A 24,782-nucleotide genomic window follows, 5' to 3' on the forward strand; every position below is an offset into this window, starting at 1 on the left:
AGGCAGGGCTTTAGTGGCATCTCACGAAGCTGGCAGTGATTGACTGTCTTGCAGTAGTGCTAAATAAGAGGTCTCCATAAGGATGAGACAGAGAAGCCCTTTGCTGAAAGCAGTATCTACATGGGATGGTAATTGTTCTGCTTTCTAACTACTGCACTGAGGAGAGCTACAGTTATTTTGAAAACATTTAAATATAGGATTGCCATAGGTAACTGCTGTAAATAATAGAAATGTAACTGAAAGATCTTCTCCCAAGCTACCACAAGCCAGAGCAGCTTTAGTTCCCAGTACCTGGACAAAAGGTAGAAGACAGCATTCTGTCCCTTTGCTTTAAAAGGCTAAGTCAGAACTGAGTACAAGTTCACCATGCTTTTGGTTACTCAGATATCTAATTTGGAGTTAGTTTGTACTGTATGAGGTTCAAGAGGGAGAATGATTTTTGAGGCAAGTATTTGCAGGACTGCCTGTTGTCGGGGAATTTCCAACTTCAAGACGGCACCTGTGTGCTGGTATCAGCCCAGTACTGAGCCCTGGCCCCAAAGGAAGCACTCGGTGTGGCTGGTTCTTGAGGGGATACAATATACTCTGTGTAATCCAAGCAGTCAGCTGTCCTGACAACCTATATAGGCCAGCAGCAACTGGGAATGTTTTTCTGTGGAGTGGGAGGAAGAAGGAATGAGGTGGAACTCTGCTGAATTAGAAAAAAAAAAATGTATCTTAACAAGATAAAAGGACCTTTCTTGGCCTTTCACAACCAGAAGATGTGGGGATGCTGCAAGCATCCTTCTGGATGGCACAATTAGATGTTGGTCTCAATCTCAGTTCAAAATTTATGTGTCATAAAGCCACCCTCCTAAATTAAGCAGTTTTACATACCTCCCTCAAAGCAAGCTGTATAGCACAACTGACAAAAATCCTGCTATGAAACTGAATGTAGCTAATTTTTGGGGTTTTTTTTGTCAGAGATCTTATTTTCTAGTTTAGGTTAAGTCATCTTGCGCTTCCCCATTATTTGTACTTTCCCCAGTAATTTCCCCATTCTTTGATTGATGGTGATAACAGAGTACAGATAATATTCCTCCTGTGGGCTGCAAATACTCCTATGAGCTATATGAATGGCTTGATTTCTCTGATTTGTATGACTTAAAGTCATATTTTTGTTCTGTTCACGCACGTCATGTATCAGTGATAAACTCATATTAACCCGAACGGCAGTTTCTATACATTTCTATGTGTCACTGCTACCATTGCTGCAGCTGTAAAAACTCAGTGCCACAAGAGGCAAGGCAGGGCACATTGATGCATCCTCCCAGTTCGTGATGTGCTGTAGTCCCTGGCTCTATAGAGAAACATGTTACTATCCACAGTAAAATCCACAAAAATTGGTGTTGTAGATGGATGCAATTTAGGAACTAACCAGTACTTTACAGAGGGAGAGGAAACAAACTGCTGAGTGAGCTGCAGTGTTAGACCTCCCACTGGGAATTTCCAGCCCTTTCCCTCTTCCTTCCTCCCTCAGAATATATATAGCAAATAAAGTAAATTAAGCATTGGGGGAGGTGGCACCTAAAGGCAGAAGTAGTAATAGGGGCTAGAGTCTAAAGCTAAGCTAGAGCCTCCAGTTAAAAACAGCTGACAATATACTGACCAATCCCCTGAGCATCCCAGTCGTACCACCACAAATACTGGCAACAGGAGAGATGTGTCAGACAGCTATGCCAGCATTAAGTGGGAGGAAGGCTCTTTAAATAACTAGCAGTGGGTCTTATTCCCTCACTGTGTCAACATTGAGGAGTTGCTTCGCCCTCTGAACAGGAAAAATTAGTCAAGTAATTGTGTAGCAAGCAAGTGACAAAATGAAATCTTTTTTTTTTTTTTTGCTTTTTCTAGTTGCTGGATCTGTTTTAGAAGGGATTGTCATTTTGTGTTTTGGTTCAAAAAACCTCTAAGCAGCATGGTGAAAATGAGAACAAAAGAGGACCAGATTTGGTTAAAACTGGGGGAATAGCACTCAGTTGAACTTCATCGCTGAAGCAGTCCAAAAGAACACTTGTCTATATTTTGTTTTTAGAGCATCTGCATTTTGAAGGGGCTAAGGCAGCATTAGTCCCTTCCCCTCTCATTGTTAGTCTTAGCATGCTTTTAAGTTACTGCGCATAATCCAGTCTTGAAAAGCTGCCTGACTCTTACAATATAGCTTACATTGTCTGTCTCCTCTTATTCCAGGTGAACAGAAGGTTTTGTGGTTACCAATTCAATAAAATAGGATTTCATTTAGTACGATTGCCTCAAAACCCTTTATGATCCTAGATAAATCCATATAACTGTTTTCAGTATTTCCCCAGCACAAGTAGGAAATAAATGTTTGCAGTGTTATAGAAAAATAAACTGTTAGTGTTCAGGTTAGCATTGTAAATTGGCAACAGATCTTGTCTCTTGGGTGGATTTGTCTTTTGACAAAATATTAGATAAATCTGGAATTGCAGCTACCTCCTCTATGTTTGTCTGTAGATCAGAGTCTGTCCTTGCTAGCCTAATTTAAGGTTAATCTAAGCATTTTACATGCAGTTTCTGGTTTTTGAAATGCCAGTCTTTAACCTGGTCAAGATATTTGGCCTGATGTTTCTGGGGAATTAAGTCACTCATTTCCACACTGTTGTACTTTGCTTTTCTTTACTGCTCTGAAAACAAATTAGTAGAAAAAAAACCAAACATCATCTACAGGATGTTTCTGCTCTGTTTGCATCCAGGCATATTCAAGTTTCCCATCTCCTGCAGTATTTCTCCCTGGAGACAGTTATATCTTCTTTAACCGGTCTTCTAGTTCAGCGGTTTCCCTTGCAAAGTCATTTTTGTCTTTTAAGATGCTCCTCACAGTAGGACAGCAGTATCTGATGACTTAACAAGATCATATGCTGTACTAAGCACTGATTGTAGCCTATAACTTGCTGGAACACATTAATGTTTTTGTTTAGTGAAAAGGTGCTAGAAATGAAACAGCTATCAAATAGGAATAAAGAAAATGTTTTTTACTCAACTTTCGAACTTTTCTTCAATTCACCTGTTTTTAATTAAAAGTTGCTATCAGACTATGACAAATGACGTGAAGAGGAAGCAAGAAAATAGCAAGGTGGTAAAGTTACTAAAAATAGTAAGTAATTAAAGAGAGTAGAGACAAAAGTTGAGTGAAGCATTGCAGAAGGTTGCAGGTTGAAGAAGCAGTACAAGATTCGGTGTAAACACGAGGAGGGTGGTACACAGAAGAAAATGTTTCTAGCTTTGCGTATGAGGTATCTAGCTCTGAGCTGACTACCACAACCATAGAAATAAATCTCTGAGCTGTAATAAGACAGTATCATGACAACATTTGGAATTATAATTCAAAAAGAGCGTTAGGAATAGAAAAATATACAGTTCTGCCACTGTACAAAGCTATGGTTTGAATACTGCATGTAATTCTGATCTGGTTACCTGGAGGGGTGAAAAAACTCAAAGGAGGACTGTTTAAAGGTGACCAAAGACAATAACAGCATTGGACTGCCTAAGACAAACTCTTCAGCCTGGACGAGAGGTGGCTGAGGTAGAATAAGATAAAGGACTGTAAAAGTCACAAGTGGCAGGGAAAGCACTGACAGGTAGTGATTGTTCAGGATTTGCCACTGCACAGACTGAAGATAAACAAAGCTAGCAGATGTCATGTTCAAAACAAGTAAGAGCCTGTTCTTTATTCTACAGTGTGCAGTTGAGCTATTGATAACATTGCAGCAGGATATTGTTTATTTGATGAGTTTTGTTTGCATGACTTGAGACAGCAACTGGACAAGATAATGGAAGAAGGCTGTTAGTAAGTTTAACTAACAAAACCACCAGCTCTGGCTCAGAAAGACCTTGAGCTGCAACATGTTGGAGGCTTGGAAAGTATTCTGGAATAATATCATTATCCTTTCCGCAGGCAGCTTCTGTTAGCAATGGCAACAGCAGGATGCTGGGCTGTAAGTGACCCAATACGATGGTTGTTACGTGACTGAAGAATCCCAGTTGTCAGCTAGCTGACTTGCTTTTGACATTCTTAAGTGTTCTGCTAAATCCAAGAGGCAGGACTTGTTTTTCCAATTGTACTTCCTTTAAATGTTGTATAGCTTTGACATTAGCAATCAAGAAGTACTTGTGCCTCATAAAAAGAAAAAGTAATCTCAATGCCCAGCTTTACAGTAGATGTTACCACTACAGTAGCAGATGTACATAAAATACACATTTGTATCTTAGCTGCGCAAAATTCCTCCAAGTGGACTATATTAGCTAGTCTTACCTCTTCAGTAAATTATTTTTACAACGCTGTTTTACTTCTAGTATTCTGCCAAAAAATTAGATCTCTACTGAATAACACCAATCACAAACCTGCTTAATTGTATTAGCATTTTCAATCTGCATCCACTCAAGTTATTAATAATCTTTGACTATTAATTTACAGTTATCCTTCTTTGTAGTAAAACTGATTTTATTACTACACCACAATTCAAACAATCACTTTTTTGTAGTTTTGATTACTGCTAGAATAGCAGTATTGAACTTGCTCAGTCTCACTGTCATCTGTTTTCCTTCAAAGCTGTATTATTTCTGCCGTAACCCAGAAAGGATTTTTCCAAAAAAATGTTATTTCAGTGAGTACATTCTTGTCTTAATACTGGCCTCAGACACACGAGGGCTAAACACCGCTGTTAGATTTGAAAAAGCAAATGCAGTGACACAGCCTGAAACTGCAAAGCTGTCGGCGCTGAGCTAGGAATTCTCCTCCTGCCGAGGCTAGGGTTTGTGTTACCCTGTTTTTTTAGCAGCTGTTGGAAACAGCGCTGGTGAATGGAGTCCCTTGTCTCATCAGCGGAGCCAATGACAAGTGTCTGGATTTTGCCAAGGGGAAGTGGCACAGCAGCCAGTAACTAAGTTTAGTGCAATGGATGTGTTTCTCTGACTTCATACATGCGCGTTCACACTGGTCCCCCCCCAAAAAGTGAATCAGCCCATAGGGCTGAGAAGGAGCAAGACAACTAAAACTCCCTCAGACAGAGCTCGGATGAATGTCAGACTGGGGATTTCCTGACAAGCATCACATTAAGAGTTTTCCCCGGTTCCGAAGTTAACAAGACGGCATGCAATTTTTGGGCAAGTATTCATGGTAAAGCTCGGCTTTTCTTGGAGGAAAGGAAACGCTGGTTTATTTTCTAAGACAAATATATCTCAAAGGAGGCAAGATCACAAGAGTACTTTAGTCAAGTGAAGTAGATATTTTAAAAACGAACCCCCTTCTTTGTTCAAGAGAAGAAAATGGCTGTGGACAATGGCTTGAACAGCATATTGGTTGCTGACAAATGAGGTTGACAGTTTTGTGATTTATTTTTAGCTAGAGATTTTTTTTTTTTAAAAGAGAAGTACTGTGTAGCTTTGGCAGTTGCTGCATATTCAGTGTAGGTGGATGGAACTGAGAAGTCGCATCTGTGCTAGCAAGCTTTTTGGAATTCCATTAAAAAATTAAACTCATGTACTGGAAACTGAAGCTATGTCAGCTCACCTGGGGAGCTCTGCCCTCCGAATATCCTCCAAAAGGTAAGCAGTGCTGCCTGTCCAAGGCGCTTGCAAAAATAATTACTTGGGCCTCAAGATGTGACATCAACTCACATTTGGGCTGTTAAATTGACATTTTCTTTCACTCCTGAGATTGCAAGTCAGTGAGTTAGTCTCTGCCCTCCCAAGTTTTCCCTCTGACTAGAAAGGCTAAAAATAAATTTCAGAAAGCCAGCTGAGAAACAGTTTAATGTGGTCATTGTTCCAGGTGCTGGGTCTAAGGAGAGTACCTAATGCTGTAAGACTTCTAATAAAATGTAATTATGTCACTTGGAAAGCAGCTTGGACATTTATGTCATGTTAACTCAGAGGTCTGATCACCTAGTGCTTTACATCTGCAAAATAAACCTCCCACCAGCTAGACTATGTTAGTGGAGGTATTTCTGGCTTGCTTAGGGGTTGGGTGAGCCATGATTTTTCGAGTAGTCTTTTTGCAGAAGAGCTCTTACTTCAAATGTTTGTCTTAACCCTGTGAGTAAATAGCTATTCATTGGATTTGCTTATAAGTAGACAATATCTTGACTTTGATCTGGCCAGGATTAACGACTCCTCAGGAATTCTGTTGGAGTGAAGTGTAATCCACATTAAGCAACTTCTGTCCCACAGTACTGATTAAAAAAAGTGCTAAGTGACTTGCTGTAAGCTGTCATAATGTTTGACCATCCCACCTTTCCTGGAGAAGGACTGGGTGACCTAATCCTCCTCGCCCTTCAAACTGGAGAGGTTTACTGGAACTTACCACAACAGAGGAAGAATGTCAAATAGACTTTTTATCTTCACGTATGCAGTTTCCCAGTTATCTTTGAAATCCCTTCATAGCACTCCTTTCCCTAAAACTGTGGGAGTAGTTACTGTCCACTGTAGGCAGGATTCAGAGGAACAAAGACTGGAATCTCATCACCTCAGTACTCAATGGAAACAGGTACGTAATGCAGAGCATCTAAAGGGTGGTCTCTCTGCTTGTTTCTAGATACCAGCAATTGCAAAGCTGACTAGCTTTATAGGAGCTGAACAGATCCTTAGTAATTGAGGTAACAAACACTTTGATACAGTATTCAGAATTTTGCAAAGAGGTTACATTTGTAGCTTTTTGTTCTAGAAAAATCCTTTTTCTGTATATCATTTTAATTGCATTAAAATCCCTCTCTCGCTTCAGGAAACTGTTTTTGGGGTTTTTTTTTTATTATCTGTTGTGCTGTTGGGTTTTGATTCCTTACCCAGAGGCACATTAAAAGAAGTCAGATTGGTACTTCGAGTGGATTCTGGCGCTTCTGACCATTCCCAGTACTTGTGACAGGAAACATCCATTGCACCTTTTAGTAACTGTTAGGTCCAGCTCTTCTGCGCTCACAAGTTCCTCACCCTAAAGTGGTTTTTAAGTGCATCTAAAAACCTGCATCATTTTGCTAACTGCATTTATCCAGGAGTCATTTTCCTGCCCGAGTTCTGTGAGGACAGAAAGTCTTAGAGGTAATGAGAGCCAGTCTATTGAGTTAGCAGAGTTTGTACTGAAGATGATCAACACTTCGTCTACTATGAGATTCTCTCTTAAAACACCAGTGCTACCAAATGCTTCAATAGAAAGTTTGGTCACTTACAGCCTGTACAGCTATCGATCTTTGAAGAGCATCATGCATTCAACAAGGGATGAATGAAGGTTTTCAAATGAATACTTTGGAGCTTAAGGTTGATTTGTTTCATACTGGATTCTGCACCAAAAAGATACTTCTTTACCAGATATTGGTTGAGGAAAAAATAGAGAAGTTCCGCATTAAGTTGACATTGGGGGAAGTGGTATGCATGTGTGTCACTGACATCTGAGCAAAGAAATGGGCTGAGGGACACCTCTATTTGTTTGATAGCATTAATAACAATGGGAGAGGATAATTGGGATCAATGAAACAGAACGCAGGCTGTTCCTTCTACAACGTTGGTTTGCAATGTTCAGGTAGACAGACAATGTCTTGAATTTTTCATACATTGGTGTAATTAAATCAATAGAGATCAATTTGTCTCTGTCCTCCTACCAATTAAAATTCAGTAACACCAAAAACCCAAGCCTTATCTTCCCTTGGATTTTATATCAAGCTAGCCAAAAAGCATGTCTTCAGGTGCCACTTTTTTTACCCACCACTTTTACCATTGAAGTGCAGGGGAATATCCTATGCAGCAGTTTATTATGTTGCCAAAAAAATTTGCTCTTAAGAGGTGAGATGTATCAAGGGCTTTTAGGTTTCTCCATATATTTCTCTCCGATACCAAAGATCACTTTTATTAACCTTTTCCATTTCAGATATATTTTGATAATTGAGGCAAGACAGTGCTCCCAGCTTGTCTTGAAACATTTCTTTTTGTATGATGCGAGCTGTTCATGATGCAATTTTGTCCCTGACTCTGAAGCCTCCTCCTATTCTGTCTCTCCCAGCCTGGTACCATAAATAGAAACCTATTCCTTACCCATCCCAAGTTCTTGGCTTGGAGCTGTATTTCTTGGCTTTATTCAGTAGGTTGTTTACAGTACTTAAACCTGGCACCACTCTGTGGGAGGCCCAAAGACTAACTATGGATCTGTGCTTAGCTCAAGCAAACCACGTTATTAAGAGTCTGGCTTCTTGCAGGAGAGGAACACCTAGGAATGGCATTTGGTTAGGTTGCTTGCCTTTTACCAAAGCCATATGTGAGCTGTCTGACCCTTTTAAACTGGTGTTTTTCGTGGCCACATGTATGTCAGCAGAAAGACTAGGTGGTCCATTTAGGTAAGGGCTTAAGTCTGTTAGAGGGTAAAGAAAGTTCATAGATCTGCATCTATGCTACCACATTACTAGACAGCAGGAACTTGGCCTGTTCAGCATTGGTTTGCTTTTTAGTATGTAGTTTGCCTTGAGTATTTTTGGTTAGTAGAACGCGCCAAGACTTGGCTTCAGAAACAAAGCTACTGTAGAATTTGATGCTGTTCCAATCGTGTCAGCAAAATAGGAAACCCACTTGCTGCTGCGTTATCAATTTTGTTTCCTTGTATTCATTAAGGCAGAAATCCTCCCACTAACAAGCTGGTTAAAGATCTCAAAGTCTAGTGATGTAAACTGATGTATGTTTTGAAGATGCAGTGGAAAATACCATTATACTAACAGTTGTTAGTTACTTGATGATCTACTTCCTATACGCTTAAGTTGACCAGTGTCTATTCTTTGGTAGTCTTAAAAGCAAGCATATAAAATGAGACTGTATGTAAAATGGCATCATGGATATTTATATTGGTATTTAGTTTGAAGACTTAAAATAAGGTGGAAGATGTGGCATATGGAGGGATCTTAGTGGCCTTGAATTCAAGTGTCCCTTTGTGAAAAAGAGGCATGTGAGAAGCCAGAAGAAGGAACGCCATATCCACACCATATGGGTTTTGATGTAAAATGTTAAGATACCAGATTGAGACTGTATGCAGTATATTTACACTATAACCCTTTCTTTGTCTCTCTTCCTTGCATTGACAAACTAGTCACTTTGGCCTGCTGCCAGCACCACCAAATCCTTTTCAGAGCTCTGTTTCCATTTACACATTCTTTTGTTTGATGAAGAGACATTGACGTTTTGTTCAGAAGTTCAGACCATGGCCAATTTTTTAGGAGCTCCCTGATCTATACATTTCAAAGTAGCGTAGTCAGCAAGATTTCCCTTTTTTCAACTTGTTCCCACTGCTGGAAAAAATAGAGAAGTGCTTCTAAATGGATGATTTAAGCTGTACAGGAAGGGTAACCGCTCTCAGGAAACGGCTTTGAAGAGCGCCATAGGGAATAGTCAAAAGAGCTGGGAAGAGCTGCTGTGCCTGAAAGGCGGATTCTTCCACCAAGGAAGTTGAGTATACCAGAATTAAGATTTTATATTGTGCACTTACTGTGAAGGGAATAGGATGCAGATGTCAAGGTGATGGCCTACAGTGTAAAATAACTATCTAGGAAAATCAGTTGTAAAAGAAATAATGCTCATCTAGAAGGTAGAAAGATGCCTGATTTTATTCTGTGTGGATGCATTTGACAGAACCTTATGAACAGCTACATGCTGCAGGGGCACCCCATGTCCTTCCACTGAGAAACCTTTAGGAGGGTGGGTAGGTGGAGGGGTGCCCTGTTAGAGGAAACTTACAGCCAAAATGTTACTTGCCCATAATCCCAGTGCTGGCCACTACTTGATTCCCATCAGGAGCTTGTCAACAGACCAACCAACCATTAGGCTTTGGCTAAGAACACTCTTCTGACAGAGGCTAAAATTGATAGGGTCAGTAGGTATATTTGCAAGTTATGTTATCAATCCAAACCAACTTCCTGCTAATACTTCTTTGTTCCAAATACAAATTACTCATCTGTTGTATTTTAACTAACAAGTAAATTTGTTATTTCAGCTAACATTATTAACTATTACAGCTAAGACTAATTTAGCCAGAAACCCATATGTAGCTTGCCATTTTCTGGTGCTATTTGAGACCCACCTGAACAGTGTGTTTGTCACAAAGCTCATCAATCTGTTTCTGAAGCTATGCTGTCTTTTGCTACAAATTGTGCTTATTCTTTGTATTATCTTGTTCTGTCTTATTCTGCATATTAATAGATAAGCTAAGGTTAGTCCAAATACCAGTGTAACTAAGAGTGCTCGGAGCGCATAAGAGAGGGGAGAACACAATAAACCACAAGAAGCAAAAACAAAGAGGAAAAGAGGTAAAGCCTAGGTAATCTTAATTAAAGGCATCTCAACCTATAACTACTGGGTAGGATGCTGCAGGATTCACTGAGCTTGGTTTTGGAGGAGGAGGAGGAAGAGAGGTTGCCCACTTGTCAGAACTTTAGGAAGACAACAGTAGTGTGAGTATCCTAAGGTATTTTCTCTGTCTGGTTATTTTTTCCACATGCATTAGGTGATTGTGGCAGGGGAAGTAATTCATGTCACAGGACACATAGGGAAAAGCAACTCCTGGTCACCACAGCACAGCCACAGTTTTAAATGGTGTTTTTGCACATCCACAGCCTTACAAAACACAAACATTGGGAATCAGCTAGGTTGTTGATTTCTTACCTTTTGCCTGATCCGAGTCCTCATCACAGGGTGCAGTTGCCTTCCATACAGAATGGTGGAGTTCAGGGATTATAGAAATGCTGCTGTTTCTTGGTGGGCTGCAACAGCTCCTCTCCCCCTACAAAGGCCAAACCACTTGCTTCCTTTTCCCTGCTCCCTTTTATACCCCTCTGCAGGCCCACCATCCTCCCAGGTGTGAGACTGCCATGGTGATGGCTTGCTCTTTAACCCTTCCTCGTCCACATGTTAGGAGGAGCCTGTTCTGCCACAAATCATACAACAGTTCCTGGAAAACTAGGGCTTTTAAAGAATTTGTTAAATAAATCTTATATTTTTTGAGGGGTAATTTGATGGTGTCCTTTCAGAGAGCTGTCCTGAGTCTTAGTAAATCATCAAATATGCAGCTCACACTGGGCATACTCTGCTGCCCTTCCTTTTTGTTTCTTTCTGAAATCCTGAAATGTTCAACAGTGTTTTCTTGCTCAGTGCTTGTACATCTCTTAGACGTATATTTTCACTAACATCGTTTCCTGTTGATTCATGTAAATAGTGCTCCAGCAATGGTATGTGGAGTGGAAAAATGAATCAATCTGGGCAGTCCCCTTAATGGGTGATCTGTTTTGTAATTTGTACAAAGGAATTTCTCCAAGGAAACTGTTTGCTGTCTTCCCAAACACTTTGTTGCCTAACTCTAAGTGGAACAAAACTCAGTCTTCATAGCTCATCTCAAAATTGTTTCAACTTGCAGTCCAGTCCCCACATCCTCTGTTTGTTCAGCTTTCCCTGTGAAGCTCCACCCTCACTTCCAGCTAATAACCAAGCTAACCCGCAGCTTGATTTTCCCAGTTTCTCCTTCGCCGGCTCGGCAGCGCTTGCTTTTCCATTGGCCACCAGCCTTGTGAGCAGTGACCGTCTGCACGTGGTGGTGGTGTTTGTGCTGAACGTGGCAGCCCAGGGCTTCTCGTGTCAAGCAGCCTCTTCCGCTTGCTGTGAAGCACAGCATGATTGTGGGGACCGTTCTCTTCCAGTCTAGCAGCTATGGCAAAGAGGGCAAGCTGCTCTGCTGCCTTGGCGAGGAAGCCTCTGAGCCTGGTGTGTCGAGTTCCACAGGTATGATGCTCAGCTATGTAATGCTGTGCCATCCCCCTTCCTGTATTTCTCTGAGTGCTTGCAGGAGGATGTGGGTCCTTTCAAGTCTGTCTTTGTCTTGTAGTACGAGACCAGCCATGCGCAGGACTGAGATTGCCTGCTTTTATCCGGGTTTTAGGGTTATTGAAATGCTTTGTTTTTATGAGCAGTATTTTTTTGTGAGCTTCATTTTTATGAGCAGTATTTCAGAAAGAGAGACCACTTCCGCACTTGATGTGATTCTAAAATTTAAGATTTAGTGTATACTACCTTGTACCCTTGAACCAAAGAGGTTGGTAATTGTCATGTTGGCAGCACAGGGTGGGGTAAAAAACACCCCTTACATGTTGGCAGAATAGGAAAAGCATTCATATCCGGAGAGAAGCAAACTGTATTGTGGGAATAAAGAAAAGGAAGGAGATGGATGAAGCATAACCTCTTTGCATGATCGTGTATTAACTTCTACAGTAAATGATGATGTAAGTTTTCCATTGTATAGGAAATGAAAGTGGTCATATATGATTTATGGTTAGCCTTTAAAAGGAGCTGATATAAACCAAAACTTGCCAGCTCATTTCCTTGCTCTTGGTGTGAATAGAGCTTGCAGACTATTCTGCTGGAGGGGTATCGCTTGTGATACGCTTTGGTTATCATATTTTCTTTAATGAGGTCTATGGAATTATCATGTTTCACTGACCTGCCATATCCTTACATGCTGGATGGTATAGATGCCACGCTGTATTGAGCAGCGTAGGTTATTATGTCATAATAACCTGCAATAACCTGCTCTCATATCCTGATAAATTCCCCTTTAGTAGATATTGGGTAACCTTTACAGTTACTTAAGCATCCAAGTCACTCTAAAAATGAAAGTGAAGGAAGCTACTGAGACATGAACTCTTAAAAGCATTATTTAGGTAATGCAATTTTTAGGTAAGCACTATAGCTAAGTGACTGAAGCTCCTCATCAAACATTAACTTCTGCTGACTTTTTTTGTACATAAAATGGGTGTTAAGAACGTGTGCCAGCCTCCCAGGCATTCCCGAGGAAGCAGTGGTAGTCCCACATCTGCTCTGAATCCTCACTGGCAATCCAGCACAGCACCGCAAATGGTTTCATGTGGGCAGAGCTGCTCAGCGCTAAGCGGCAGGTGGCATTTCTGCTGGTTTTGCCTTGGCTGTAGTGCCTGCTGCGGGGCTCGGTGTGGGCAGGCTTGGCTGCTCACGGGCTTTGCTGCAGCAGCTCTGGGCTGCTTCAGCCTTACCCATCCAGTGCATGGTTAAATGCATAACTCCCTGCTGTGGAGTAGGGTTGGATGCCCAGTTCATGAGCTTTTCTGGCTTGGGAAAGAAACTTCAAGTATGCTTTGATTTAGAACAAATGCATGTATTTTTGTTTAAAGCATTTCGCATTTCAGCAGATACATAACTGAAAGTAAGAAGTTATTTAAATGCCATTAAGGTATTTTGGAGCTGAAAGGTTATTTTGGAAACACTGCCTACTTTTGTGTTTGCTCCTTAGCAAAGACGTGGAAGTCAGATTTCTTGTCCAGCACATTTGCTGAGTGACTTTGCTTAGGGCATTGAAACACGCTTTCTAACACAAGACACTGTAGAAGTATAAAGAATGTATAATTTAATTAATACAAATTTTTACTCCATAAAGAGAGCTGGATTTAGGAGCTGGTGTTCTTTCCTAGTGCTTAACAACTGGACATGCACGTGCACGTACCCAGGCCTAAAAAATTACAGTGGGTTGCTGGCAGCCATGCTCTAATGTCTGAGCAGACATTGGGATTTCCTCTCTTTTTTCATCATAGCACCTAGTCTGATGTGTTAGTACATTGTAAACTTAATTAAAGGCAATGGTTAGGAACAGGAAGCGTATCTGAATACTGTATCTGCACATAATGAATTCAAAGAAGTGACATTTTGGTAGCTTAATTTCTATCACTTCTGTTCTTGCTAGAAGAATCTTGATAGGCTGCTACTTTGGCAAGGTTTGGGAGGTAAGTTATTAAGTAATTGTAAGATGAGCAGGTTGTGCAAGCAATATAACTGTGAATGATTACCAGAAATGCAATCAAAAGCCACTTAACTATGTGTTTAAAAACAAAACAGAACAAATCTCAACCATTTACTTTCTCGTGTACCTACAATACAGTCAAAAAACTGCATGGAGATGTTGGGAACCCCGCCCGTGTCCTTTTTTTCCAGGCTTGAGCTCTGTCCTGTGACACAGATCTGGCCTATGCTTGCCTATTACTTGGCACAGGCCTCTTCCTGTTTTGTGTCTCGCTGACTTCCCAGTTTTCCCGTCCTGTATTGCATTTGAACTCTTTGTTCTCTTTTAAAGTGCCTTATAGACTAGCTCTCTCGCTCACAAACATAAATCTCATGGGAGTGCAGGGAGGGGGGTATCATATACGCACATTCTCTGGCAGTGATCTGCTTAAAATCCCCCTGAGCCTGACTTTTCAGCCCCTCAGAAATGGGCCAAAGGAATGATTGTAAAGTGAAGAAAGCATCCAACTTTTTAAAGAGGATTTTTTATGTTTGGTGCATTTAGTTAAATCTTTTCACAGTGAATTTCCATAAGTAAGTTCAACAAGAGAATTTGGAAATGTATGTTGGGACAGGAACTTATGCCAGTTGTGCCATCCGAGAAAATATTTATATCTTTACATCTTCATATTTTTTTGCCCCCTTGAGCAGCCCACATGTATGAAACTACATCATCGCTCTTTCTCTTGTCTTAATATTGAAATTTATTCTGCTACATGTTCCTGGAAAACTTCTCTATGGGTTAGAAAGCCAATGGTAGTCTTGGCATAGCACTACCATGAAGTGTTCAGACACTTTTGCTTTTTACTACAGTTCTTTCCAAAACCCTGTGTGTTTAGATTGTTTTTGTCATGACAGGAACCGTGGGGACTTTTTTCTTTTGTCTATAAAACAAGTCTGATTCTTCCCCCCATCTGCCTTGTACTATCAAGTTTGCATCAGTTCTCTTTTGAAACAGCAAAACAGAATTGCCTGGACATTCCGAAACACTGCTGCTAAATACCTAGCATCATCCTTTCTGCTGTCTGTCCTGCTCAGTTCTCCACCTCTTATTTACACAGCCTTGAAATGTATCACAAATTACCATCATTCCTGCTGATACCGAATCAGTTACTGTCCCAACCTATAGATTTCATGTGTGCCATAATTTAGTGTGTCTTACCTGTATTTGTAATGTGGGTTTCCGATGCAAGCTATCTACCTCAGCCATAGAAACAATAAAGACATAAACCACAACATTTCAGTGTCAAAAGGTTTCCTTCACTACTTCACATAATACAAAAGTGCTTTTTAAATGTCTTATACATTTTTTATTTGTGAATGCTTACTTTCAAATAGAGGTGTATATAAATAAAAATATATATACTATAAAAAATACTAAATAGAAACTTTATATACGTAGCTTGCTAGTTGGTATATAGGCAGTTAATCACCTTCTTCAGCCCCTGTTAAAAGCAACCTATAGAATCAAGAGTCAGCAAAGGTGGGTATTGAAAACCACCAATCCAACGTGTGCAGATGTGGTGTTCCTTTTCCATAAAGAGCATATAATGCAGTAGGAGCTTCACTCTGCTGTACTCTGGGTTTTGATCTATTTACAATGGTACACAAAGTCATTTCCTCTTCTGTTCTTTCTTCAGAGGCCCTGCACCGTCCCTATGGTTGCGATGTTGAACCCCAGGCACTGAATGAAGCCATCAGATGGAGCTCCAAGGAGAACCTGCTTGGAGCCACTGAGAGCGATCCCAATCTCTTTGTTGCACTTTATGATTTTGTAGCAAGCGGCGACAACACGCTCAGCATCACCAAAGGTAAGGCTGTGAATTGCAGAACAGCTACTAGCTTAAAAATTAGCAACAGAAAATAGAACGCAGAATCCTTCCCCGGATAGGAATAGGAATGAGTGCAGTTAGGGAAGATTATTCTCTAAACTGATGGTTATAGGCAGATGGTCTCTCACTCGTGTTGGAGAGACACCTACTGGGCAGTTCTCCTAGTACAGACACAGTTCTGTGTAACACTGCTCAACAGTCTAGTCCAGCTATGGCTGTTCCCATTCTAGGCTCCCCCAATCACCGGCCCTGTGAGACACCTATTTTGGGGTGGGGCAGAGGAAAACATTTAAATTATTGATGATAACAGAATTTCAACTGGAGCAAAATCAAGAATTAAGAACTGCGCAGAGATTTTCTATTTCTGTTCAGTACGTATATCAGAATATGACCTGCTGCAAAACTGTTCTAAATCAAATGCCATTTAAGGGGTCAAGATGGAGACAAACCTCATCCCTCCAAAAAGAAAAAGTCTTTTTAGTCTAAAAAGCTGGACTACAGGAAGCTTTTTGAGTTGATCGTTCACTTCAAGTAAATTAGGGAACGGTGTCCTAGGTATTCTGTCCGAAACTTTACTTCATAAATACTTTATATATACTAGTTTAGTTAGATCACTGCTGCAGATTGTCATTGTTAAGCTACAAACGCAGGCTTAGTCAGCTGATAGTTTCTCCCTTAATGAGACCCAATATATTGCACTGTGCTTATTTGGCATTTTTCTTTCTGGTCCTAGGTGAGAAGTTGCGAGTCCTGGGTTACAACCAGAATGGTGAATGGAGTGAGGTACGTTCGAAGAACGGGCAGGGCTGGGTACCAAGCAACTACATCACACCAGTGAACAGCCTGGAAAAGCATTCGTGGTACCATGGGCCAGTGTCACGCAGTGCAGCAGAGTATCTGTTGAGCAGTCTCATCAATGGCAGCTTCCTGGTTCGTGAAAGCGAGAGCAGCCCAGGGCAGCTATCCATCTCGCTCAGGTACGAAGGACGTGTTTACCACTACAGGATCAATACCACCTCAGATGGAAAGGTAAGGATCTCTGGGTAATGCTGTGGGGAGAGGAAATAAGGATATTAATTAAGAGGTGGTACAGAATCTCAAGTTGCAGACTGTTGAGTGGGGGGTGTGTGAGAGAAAACAGGTCCGCTGATTGATTAATATAAAAAAAAGAACACGGGTGCCAAGCTTTCGGTGGTAACTCACTGAAGACCACTTTGGAAGAAGTGCAGGTGGTACTTACCCTGGCTGAAAGCAGTTAGAGAGCAAAGCAGTTGTGGTTTGATGTGATATCTTTCGCATTGATCCACTTAGAACAAGCAGAGCTTTGGTAAATCAGCAGTTTTGATCAGCATTTTGAAACCTTGATCAAATAGCAGTATGATGAGTTGAGTGATGCAGAAACTGGCCTTGAGCTTGGCGACAAGAATTCCGGTTTCTAGTCCTGTAAAGCACAAGGCAGGAGTCAGCACTGCTCTCAAGTGATAGCTTATATCTGGCTGCCTTCTGCAGGTAAACATCTCACAGTTTAATTTGCCAAACAAGATGAGAACAAGTACTCTAAAGTCTGGTTCCCTTACCTTGTTTTTTTTAAACTTGCTAGAATGTTTTTACTGTACCTGTTTTACAGTGTTACTGAAAGCTTCCAGCTGCCTTCATTTAAGTAGATTCCTGGTTTGTTCTTAACAGGTATATGTGACAGCAGAAAGCCGTTTCAGCACACTAGCAGAGCTAGTGCACCATCACTCAACAGTAGCGGATGGACTGGTGACAACTTTGCATTACCCAGCACCCAAGTGTAATAAGCCCACAGTCTATGGAGTGTCCCCCATCCACGACAAGTGGGAGATGGAGCGGACTGATATCACCATGAAGCACAAACTTGGGGGAGGGCAGTATGGCGAGGTGTATGTTGGTGTCTGGAAGAAATACAATCTCACGGTTGCTGTGAAAACATTAAAGGTGAGTTTTCAGATTGTTATGCACTCTTTATTTGGTCACCATTTATGATAGTGGTAAGGAAATTGTAGTGCTCTCCATTATACCACCTAATGATATGAATATTAGAAAATGGAGTGTATTGATCTGCATAAAACCTATGCTTGAGAGTAGCTTTGCAGAACAAAGTCAGCTTACCAAACTTGCACCAGTGCATTTAGGTTAGAAATAATGTAGAATTTTGGGCCAGCAAGCACCTACAGGAACTGCATGTCCAAGTCAGATCTGTAGAAATGGTTACCAAGTCCACTTCCCTTCCCTCAGAAGAGCTGTGGAAGCTTTAAGAAATCAAAGGTGTTGTAAATATCTTCCGCAACCTCTCCTCTACTCCTGGAAGAATTCAGCTTCTCCATTTATCGTTCCGTTCAAAACCTTCTGTTTGTTTCAACATTAACAGCTACAATTCTACATAGCCCCTAAGTAAGGGAGCTTTCAAGCTTAATTTTTATAGCTAGGCAGGGGAACTAAGTCAGCGATCCTGAGAGTCTTCCTCTCACCAGCCACAACTGCTTTCATAGCCACAATAGCTACCGAACAATAAAGCCTATCGCTTTCTGGGTACTGCAGATCTGTCACTTGGCCATGCTGCAGGCCAGCCAGGCAGCTTTTCAGGGCTATTGTATTTTGCTTTGGTAAAAGCCAAAACAACAGAATGGAGACAAGGATACCATCATTTATTTTCAGCTAGGATACGTGGTGTTAAGCAGACCTTGGTCACAAAGATAAATTTTCCCTTCTTTTGCCTCTCTGTTTATCTAGGAAGATACCATGGAGGTGGAAGAATTCTTGAAAGAAGCTGCTGTGATGAAGGAGATCAAGCACCCAAATCTAGTACAATTGTTAGGTTAGTGACATTCCTTGCTCTTTCTGTTCTTACTTTAGTTTCCGCCAAAATGAAATCTGTCTTGTTTAAAAGCAGTGGCAGATTTTCGGTATTTATGTAACTTTTTGAATCAGGTCAGGTTATGAGATGCTATTTTTCACAGCTTACTCTTTTATGTAGTATTGGAGCTAAGAGACACTAATTTTAACTAAAACATCAAATATAGTCACTTACATTAGTAGACAACTTTGCTCTTGAGGCATGACTATGCGTTATATAAAAGTTTGCAATATCAGCCTCCTGTTAGTTTGTATCCTTGAGCCTTAGACATGCTCCTGGGTTCAGTTATCACGGTCAGATTCCTTTTCTGCTGTCTTAAATCCGCTTTGCAAAACTATTTCCCAAGACTTATTTTTCTGATAGAACAGAACAGAATTATAAGACAATTCAAAGTGAAAAGAAAACTATTATATTGGAAGTACAACAAATACTGTTCTTCATACATCTCAAATCAGAGACATTTATAGAAAATGCTGCACTGAACAGAACAAATTAGTCCATAATGAAGCAGAAGACAACCAGATTGCTGCTGCTATAAGGGACCCTGTGTTATCACCAAATAAGTATATGAGATCAAGGCTGTGGCAATGCAAGCTGGATCAAACAGCACATGAATGGAAGAAATCTGCGGGCTTTACAGCTTGGCTGTGCCCCGTTTGTCTCGCTGGCAAATGCATGATATGATGATCACTATTAAATAGTCTGCATAGCTGTTAATTCCACACGTACAAAGATCCTTAAGGAGACACCCTAAACCTTTACTAGTCTTTAATTGTCTCTGGACTTTTGCTGCTTTCAGGAGCAAAGCTGTCAAGCCAAGCCTAGGATGAAAGGAGAAATGTGAAGAATGTGAAGGCTTTTAATAATGGCAACTATTCTGTACCCATTTAAAAAACTGGCACAGAGGAAGCGTCTGCCCAGCCCTGTCTGGTTCCAGGAGCAGAGACTAAAAGATTGCTTATCAGAGAGATGCATTTTTGCTCTTTCTGATGCACAGGGTAGTTGTGTTTTACTCCTGTGTGTGAGTAACGGTATGAGCAGGCATTCAGCAGTGCTGCAGTGGGAGTTCGCAGAGATTTGACATGAGTATCCTGTTGCCCTCCTCCTCCGCTAATACATACTTTGTGCATAATTGCAATGACTGCAGCAAGTAGTCATCTGAGGAATGTGTGAGAATGCTGCTTTAGGAGCAGGTCCCACTGTGCTGATCACTTACCCAGCTATGACACATGGGAGTGCTTCACATTACTCTGCAGTGACATTTCAGTCTGGAAATCTTGCCAGTTGACAGGTACCTACTTCCAGTTGGCCAATCTTTAGCGTCATGGAGGAGGAGAGGGGAAGAAAAGCAAATCATGCATTTTCAAAAGAACTCCTATTTCATTCTGTAACCCTCCAAAGAACAGAATTGCACCTTTGTGTATGTTATATACGAATAGCGGTGCTTTGATAGACTTGTTTCTCTCTATCTATAAAGTGGATGTACAGATAAATAGACAGAAGCACTGAATTTTAAGTTGGGCTGCATTGATCTGGGTCTTGCAGATGGAAGTCTTCAGTTTTCAAAGAAGCACTCACTGGTACAAAATGCAACAAACGGATATTAAATCAGGAATTGTGGTAAGCTAGGGAAGAAAGGGAAGCTTTATTCATATGTTCCCTCCTCCTCACTGCTAGGTGTATGTACCCTGGAGCCACCCTTTTACATTGTGACAGAATACATGCCGTATGGGAACCTGCTAGACTATTTACGGGAATGCAACCGGGAAGAAGTGAGTGCTGTTGTGCTACTCTACATGGCCACTCAGATCTCCTCTGCTATGGAATACCTGGAAAAGAAGAATTTCATTCACAGGTAGGTAAAGTCACATTGAGCTGGTAGGGTTTCAGATTGCAATGATGAACAGGCTACCAGCACGGTGGCCCAGGAATTCTTCCTTTTGGGGAAGCTTATTCCAGAGTTAGGTTTCACCCTGGCTTACCTATTGGCTGTTTTGGTTTCAATACCGTCTTGCAGTACCTTCTCCCCATGACATTCATAGCATACTTACAACCTTATGCACAACTGTTGTCCCGTTCTGATGTACTCCCTGTGTGCAAGACATTGTCAACTCCAAGTCCTGTTTTAATCCAGTCACATAAAGCTGTGCCATAAAGCTGTTACCAGTGTGTGATGAGATGCTGCTCTCATCCTATTCTCAGGAAACATAAACTTCTCATCGTAACACCTACCATTACTGGAAATTTAATAGAATTTAAAGAATGAACCCTAATCCTGATTTACCTTACTGCTCCTAAGAATAAGTCCACTCAATTTCTGACATCATTCAGAGCAAAGCTCACATTGCTTTTACCTACTATATTCAAAAGCCCTGCTTTTGACCAGTAGTAAAGTGTGGGTTTTTCCTTTGTACAGGGACCTCGCAGCACGGAATTGCTTAGTTGGAGAAAATCATGTGGTGAAGGTGGCTGACTTTGGCTTAAGTCGACTTATGACTGGAGATACCTACACAGCTCACGCAGGAGCTAAGTTCCCAATCAAATGGACGGCTCCTGAGAGCCTGGCCTATAACACCTTTTCAATCAAATCAGATGTTTGGGGTAAGAAAACTCCCCTTTGGTAATTCTTTTTTTTTTTTTCATTTTGGTTTTCTTTGCCAGCCTAGACAGTAACTTGCTTTCTGGCCTAGGCAGAAATGTGGGGAGGAGACGGTCGCATGCCAGGCCACAACTTTATGAATCAATAGCATTTTTAGCGTGTAATGTCTTCACTTAGGCTGGCCTGAAATATCTGCAAGAAAAGGATGCTGCCTCAAGCTGCAGTAATGAGCCACAATGTAATGAGTAGCACAAGAGGAGGGCAGACTTATGACCAGGAATTTTGTTTTCCTCCTTTTTCAGCCTTCGGGGTGCTGCTATGGGAAATTGCTACCTATGGGATGTCACCATACCCAGGCATTGACCTCTCTCAGGTGTATGATCTGCTGGAAAAGGGCTATCGGATGGAACAACCAGAGGGGTGCCCTCCAAAGGTTTACGAACTGATGAGGGCATGTGAGTATCTTCTTCCAGTTTGGGGGACAAAGCCTTGGGGGGGGTGGGAGGAATCTGTAGTTAACTCTGAAGTCCTTGCTGCTTATGTGCCGTTTTGTTAGCTAATGTGGAAAAGGCCCCGTCACCTGAGACATACCTGGTTACTGATGCAAAATGACTCTGGTCTCTAGGGAGCAAGAATTCACTCTAAAAAACGGTCATCTGTGAGTACAGCTAGATAGTACTTTGTGGACAATTCTACTGGTATTTTGTCAGTAGGACTCCTACTATGGAATCACCAAATTAGAAGGATATTTAGTTCTCTGCAAACACAGCATCTGTGCAGGAGACATGTAGTTGACAAGGTTACACAAAATGCATCGCCCAAGCATGGTACTGAGTATTGGCCATGAAAAGCTCCCTAATGCTCTGTAACAAATTGAAAACCTACTAAGAAAAGACCAAAAGATACAGTGTGCTGCAGGAAGAGAGCAACAGAGTTTAAGAGCATTGCCCATCTCCTTCCCTCAAGAGCAGACAATAAATTGGACAAAAGGCTGAAGATCTGAGGGAGCAAACCAGTCTGTGCTGCTGAGCGAGGAAAGCAGCTGTGAGCAGAGAGACCCTGTTGGTGTGACCAGGGTGGAAGGAGACCCCTTGGTTCTGACTCGAGCAATCTGTGTGGCCCTCGATGTACAAGACACACAAACCAGGGCTTAAGGGGCCATTCTACAGCCTGTCTCCAGCGATGCCTGATCCCCAGCATGTCAAAGAAAGTCAGGGTGAACTTCAGTTATGAAACAAAGAAACTGAGTAATGATGAAGAATGCTGCTTCAAAAACCCTTCAAGAAGATGACAAATGCCCAAGAGCAGAGAATTCGTATGATATTAATGCATCCCAATGTGAGCAGAATGCCAGTCACTTTCCAGGCCCCGTGGTGATATTAACAGAGAGTGCTTCCAGAAGACATTCTCCTAGTGCAGATTTCTAACTCCAGAAATTACACTTTTCATCATGATACCTTTCCATAACTTTCCAAGCGTCGTCTTAGATCAATGCACTCTCTTCCTCTTTCCCCCACAGGGTGCACACATTCTCCTGTGGTAAGGCTCTGCCTGAATTTCAGTATTAAGAGCATGTGATCAGAACGTTACCTGGAGCTTCACACACGGAGTTATCTGTGACTGGGTTATATGAGTTCAGTCCAAACAGCCAGGCTAGCAAACATGGAATTCTCCTTTGCCGAAAAAAATCAGGAAAAGGGATGGGGAGATCAGAAAAAGCAATGGAGTTGGCAGAGAGCTGGGATTTTTAGAATTGATTCCTTTCTCTCAAGACTTGTGAGGATATGGTAGGGTGCCTGACTGCTGCTATGAATTAATATCTGTGAATGACTTTAAAGCCTGTTTTATAGTAGGAGATCAGAGTCTGACTGCAGTTGAGAAAGCTTACATATTTTCTGTCTCCTTGGACAAAATAAAAAAATCATCTCCTATCTGCTTCAGGCATTGAAACTTGCTCTGCTTTCTCATATTGCAGGTTGGAAGTGGAACCCACCAGACCGACCTTCCTTTGCTGAGACCCACCAGGCCTTTGAAACCATGTTCCACGATTCGAGCATCTCAGAGGGTGAGAGCCCTGGTTGCTTTGTTTCTGAAACAGTACTGGAGTTTATCCCCCAGAGGGCTGTCTCTTATGGCTCATCTGCTAGCTGTGGAGGTTGTGGGAGGCTTTGTCCCTTACTTAATTTCTTATTGATAAGTTTGCAAATACATGCTCTTAATTGGTGCATAAATATTAAATAAACTTTAGTCATATACCTGTGCAGGTAAGTTGAGCACCAAGTAATTCATTTGAGCACCGAGATGCCAAAGAGTTAAAAGAGTATTGTCTCCTCCATTAGAGGAAGCCTCTTGTTTCCCAGACTGAAGTGTAAGGAATAGTGAGTGATGCTGAGAGAGAGAAAGACGTATGCATATCACAGTCCACTACTGACTGCAGCAATTAGGTCATGAAATATTATTCTATCAGCTTTCATTTTTAAGAAGTGTGCCTTAATCTCTGGATTTTCTACTTAGCCACTTCTGGGAGCGAATCTGCACAGCTCAGTTCTCAAGTGTAATCCACTAGGAGGTAAAATACTGGTGACAGGTGTGATACAAGACAGCAGACAAGCAGAACTGTCTCAGCATCTTCTAAACTTTTAAATTAAATCTGAATCTGAGGCATCCACTTCCCTACTACAGAAAAAACACACCACATCGAATTCTACTGGGGAACATCTATAATAGGCACATCAAGTGGCCCACACAAATGCCAACCTGGGTGTGGCCAGGAGATTTGGGGTTTTTTTGGGCTTTGTTTTGTTTTGTTTTTTCAATTACATGCCTTGTGTTGATGTTGGGAAGGAAACATGCAGTCTTCATTTCTAATAGCGAAGTGCAGTGCTTTGCCTCAGGCTTCTTCCCCTGAATACCTCTCGACTTGAGCAAAAACCAAATCCCTAAACTATGTATTTCTCAGTCATGTATCTCTTCTTGCCAGTCTGGGTTTGCAGTAAAGACCCAAACTTTCTTTTCCTCTTCCTCTGCTGGTCTCTGTTCCAACTATTCCCTTTTTGATTTTGTTTTTTTTTTTTTTTTTTTACCTTCAGAGGTAGCAGAGGAGCTTGGAAGAACAGCCTCCTCCTCATCCATAGTTCCTTACTTGCCCCGGTTACCCATGCTTCCCTCCAAGACCAGAACACTGAAGAAACAGGCAGAGAACAAGGAGAACATTGAAGGAACACAGGACACTGTGGAGCACTCAGCCTCCAGCTCAGCACCAGGTATGGGTACTGGGACAGTTGCAGTGAGGCCACGTGTTCTGGGATAGGCTTGCTGCTGGTGTCAGTTGCCAGAGAAACAGGAGAAAACAGAATCATGTGACACGGGAAGGTGCTTTGCCATGCTATGTCACTGGGGCTGTTGGCCACCTCAGCAGCCCCGTGATTTACTAGCAAATGGAAAACACTGCACCTCGTTCAACGGTTTTTTAGTAAATCCCATTGTATTTTTTTCTTTTAAATTTAGTTTTGCTGCTTTTTTTTAAAAAAAATGACAGCTTCAAAACTAAAGTTGACAATGCAACAAGAGATTTTCTTTTATACTTGTGGTATTTGGT

General features: G+C 41.4%; 1 protein-coding gene across 3 annotated transcripts in view; it reads left to right on the plus strand.

The window, feature by feature from the left end:
- ABL2 (ABL proto-oncogene 2, non-receptor tyrosine kinase) overlaps nt 1-24,782 on the plus strand; it is a 45,451-nt gene that overhangs the window by 17,811 nt on the left and 2,858 nt on the right. For 2 of the 3 annotated variants that reach the window (XM_063343111.1, XM_063343112.1), the window contains exons 2-10: nt 15,516-15,686; nt 16,441-16,736; nt 17,394-17,666; nt 18,462-18,546; nt 20,263-20,440; nt 21,002-21,186; nt 21,487-21,639; nt 23,160-23,249; nt 24,274-24,447. In XM_063343111.1, coding sequence (XP_063199181.1) covers nt 15,516-15,686; nt 16,441-16,736; nt 17,394-17,666; nt 18,462-18,546; nt 20,263-20,440; nt 21,002-21,186; nt 21,487-21,639; nt 23,160-23,249; nt 24,274-24,447 — 1,605 coding nt within the window. Of the gene's footprint in view, nt 1-11,684; nt 11,794-15,515; nt 15,687-16,440; nt 16,737-17,393; nt 17,667-18,461; nt 18,547-20,262; nt 20,441-21,001; nt 21,187-21,486; nt 21,640-23,159; nt 23,250-24,273; nt 24,448-24,782 lie in introns of those variants that run through there. The other variant, XM_063343113.1, reaches the window with a different exon arrangement.

The sequence above is a fragment of the Chroicocephalus ridibundus genome, chromosome 8 (assembly GCF_963924245.1).
Source record: "Chroicocephalus ridibundus chromosome 8, bChrRid1.1, whole genome shotgun sequence".
Lineage (NCBI taxonomy): Eukaryota > Metazoa > Chordata > Aves > Charadriiformes > Laridae > Chroicocephalus > Chroicocephalus ridibundus.